The following is a 2354-nucleotide window of genomic DNA, read 5'->3' as shown; positions in this document are numbered from 1 at the left end:
GCCCCAGGTTTCGCCCCCACGGGCCCCAGAGTCGCACAGTCACGGGGGGGGCAGCGCGGACCCCACCCCCGATGCGGCCCCAAGCACAGCGATGCGCACGGCGGATCCCGCGGCCTTTATTGGATGTAGAGACTCGCGGCGAACACGATGTCGCGCTTGATGCAGGCGCTGGCCGCCTCCATGGTGGCCGCCAGCCCCGGGTCGCCCAGAATGCGCGCGGCGCGGCGCAGCTCCCGGCACAGCTCCTCCAGGCGCTGGATGCAGCGCACCACCGTGCCCTCCTGCAGCGGGGCCAGGGCCGCCAGCGCGGCGAAGGGCTGGGGGGGGAAAGGGGAGCAAAGAGGGGGGTCAGGGGATGGGGGGGACAGAGGGCGCAAAGGCCACAGCGGAATGGAGCGGCCATAGGGGTCCGGGCGCCGTGGGGAAGTGGGGGACCACGGGGTGTCCTTGGGAACAGGCAGGCCAAAGGGGAACGGCGCGGCTGTGCGGGTCAGGGGGTTCCACGGGGGTCCCGGGGGCACTGGGGGTGTCTGTCGGGGTCGGGGAGCTCACCATGCCGCGTGCCCACTCGTACACGACCTCGGCCAGCCCGAAGCCGAACTGCCCCACGTAGTCCTCGGCGCTCTGGGGCAGCCCCCACTCCTCCTGCAGCCGCCCCACGCGCTCGGCCACGGCGCGGATCTGCTCCATGCCCTGCGGGCCCGGCATACACAGAGCTCCGGTCAGCTTCCATCACCCCCAGCCGCCCCACGGAGCCCCCAGCCCATAGATAGAGACCGTACCCGCTGCAGGTTGGGAGGCAGTTTGGGGGGCGGCTCGCCCCGGCCCGGGTGCACGGTGCAGGACAGCAGCGCGGCCACCTCCTCGGGGCGCAGGGGGCTCAGCACGTTGCCCAGCAGCAGCTCGGTCAGCAGCAGCTCGTGGCAGCTCAGCAGTGCCGCCACCCGCCCGGGGAGCTGCACCGCTCCCCCCTCGGCCACGTAGCCCAGCGCCTGCAGCACCTGGGAGGGCAAATTGGGGGTCAGCCCCACAGGGACCCCGTGGCGACAACAGGTCAACCCATGGGACTCTATGGGCACAAAGAGCCATCGGGTCAACCCACAGAGACACATGAGGGACGCATCAGGGAGCTGCGCTGGGGACACGCAGGGGACGTGGGGGACACTCACCCCGAGGCGCTGGCGGTACTCGGGCAGCAGCAGCAGGGAGCGGTCCGACAGCTGGTACTGGAGCTGCTCCACCTGCGCCTGCAGCCGGCGCCGGGCAGCAAACTGCGAGTACTGCGGGGACAGGGGGACACGCGGCCCCAGATGGAGGAAAACGCAAAAAAAAAAAAAAAAAAGGGAGCACACAGCCCCAAAATGGACCCAAACGGGGACAAGTGAGCCCAAACGAACCCAAGTGGCCCCAGCACGGACCGAGGGGCACAAAACCAGCCCCACATGATCCCCCAAACAGCCCCAAGGCGGTCCCAAAATTGCCCTCATGGCCCCAAAGTGACCCGGAATCAGCACCCAAACAGCACAGCCCCCAGACAATCCCCCCGTGACACCCAACGATCCCAGCAGACAGCCCCCAGCAACCCCCAAAATCCCCAAACGACACCAAAGTGAGCCCCAAAAAATGCTCCAAAATGGCCCAGCCCCCCCCCCCCATACCAGCTGGGGAAAGCGGGGGCCGTGCACGCAGCGAAACCCCCCCAGGGCTGCTCCCAGGCTCCGGGCGCGGGTGGCCGCCTCCACGGCGGGGGGGTCCCGCAGCTGCAGGGCTCCCACCGGGTCCAGCAGGGGCAGGCTCCCCGGAGCCCCCCCCGCCATGCGCAGCAGCTCCTGCAGGGCCGAGAGCAGCTCGGGGCTGGGGGGGTCCTTCCTGGGGCAGGGGAAGAGGGAAGAAGATGAAAGGGGAACAAGGTGCCACAGCAACACAGAACCCCCAGGGACACCCCCTATAAAAAGCCCCAAGCAGGGGAAACACCCCCACCCACAAACCCAGGACCCTAATGGGCCCAGCCAGGGACCCCCATGGCTGTAAGGATCCCCTCCCCCCCAGTAACCCCAATTGCCACAGCAGATTCACTCCCCTTCCTCGCCCCAGGGAACCCAGTATCTACAGAGATCCCCCCCAGGGACTCCAAAACTGGGGAGAATCCCAATATCCCCAAGGGACACCCCGCCGGGGACCCCAAAATTGAGGATACCCCCCCCAAACCCGCCCTCACCTCCACGTGGACGCAGCGCTCCTTCAGCGTCGTCCATTCTGCAGCACTATGGGGGGGGGTCACATCCCATATAGGGTCTATAGGGCTGTGCCCCCCCCCCCCCATGCACCCAAGGAGAATATAGGGTGGATATAGG

The 2354-nt window shown here is 68.0% G+C and overlaps 1 protein-coding gene across 1 annotated transcript in view; it reads right to left on the bottom strand.

The window, feature by feature from the left end:
- Positions 101-2354, bottom strand: part of SKIV2L (Ski2 like RNA helicase) — an 18546-nt gene continuing 16292 nt past the window's right edge. Inside the window, exons 20-24 of the mRNA XM_021377264.1 lie at positions 1659-2066; positions 1170-1280; positions 783-1001; positions 553-693; positions 101-317 (exon numbers count right to left, since the gene is read on the bottom strand). Coding sequence (XP_021232939.1) covers positions 117-317; positions 553-693; positions 783-1001; positions 1170-1280; positions 1659-2066 — 1080 coding nt within the window. The 3' untranslated portion in view covers positions 101-116. The remainder of the gene's footprint in view (positions 318-552; positions 694-782; positions 1002-1169; positions 1281-1658; positions 2067-2354) is intronic.

The sequence above is a fragment of the Numida meleagris genome, chromosome 25 (assembly GCF_002078875.1).
Source record: "Numida meleagris isolate 19003 breed g44 Domestic line chromosome 25, NumMel1.0, whole genome shotgun sequence".
In the NCBI taxonomy this organism is placed as follows: Eukaryota; Metazoa; Chordata; class Aves; order Galliformes; family Numididae; genus Numida; species Numida meleagris.
Note: the sequence above shows the minus strand (reverse complement) of the source record. Positions and strands in the feature narration are given on the sequence as shown.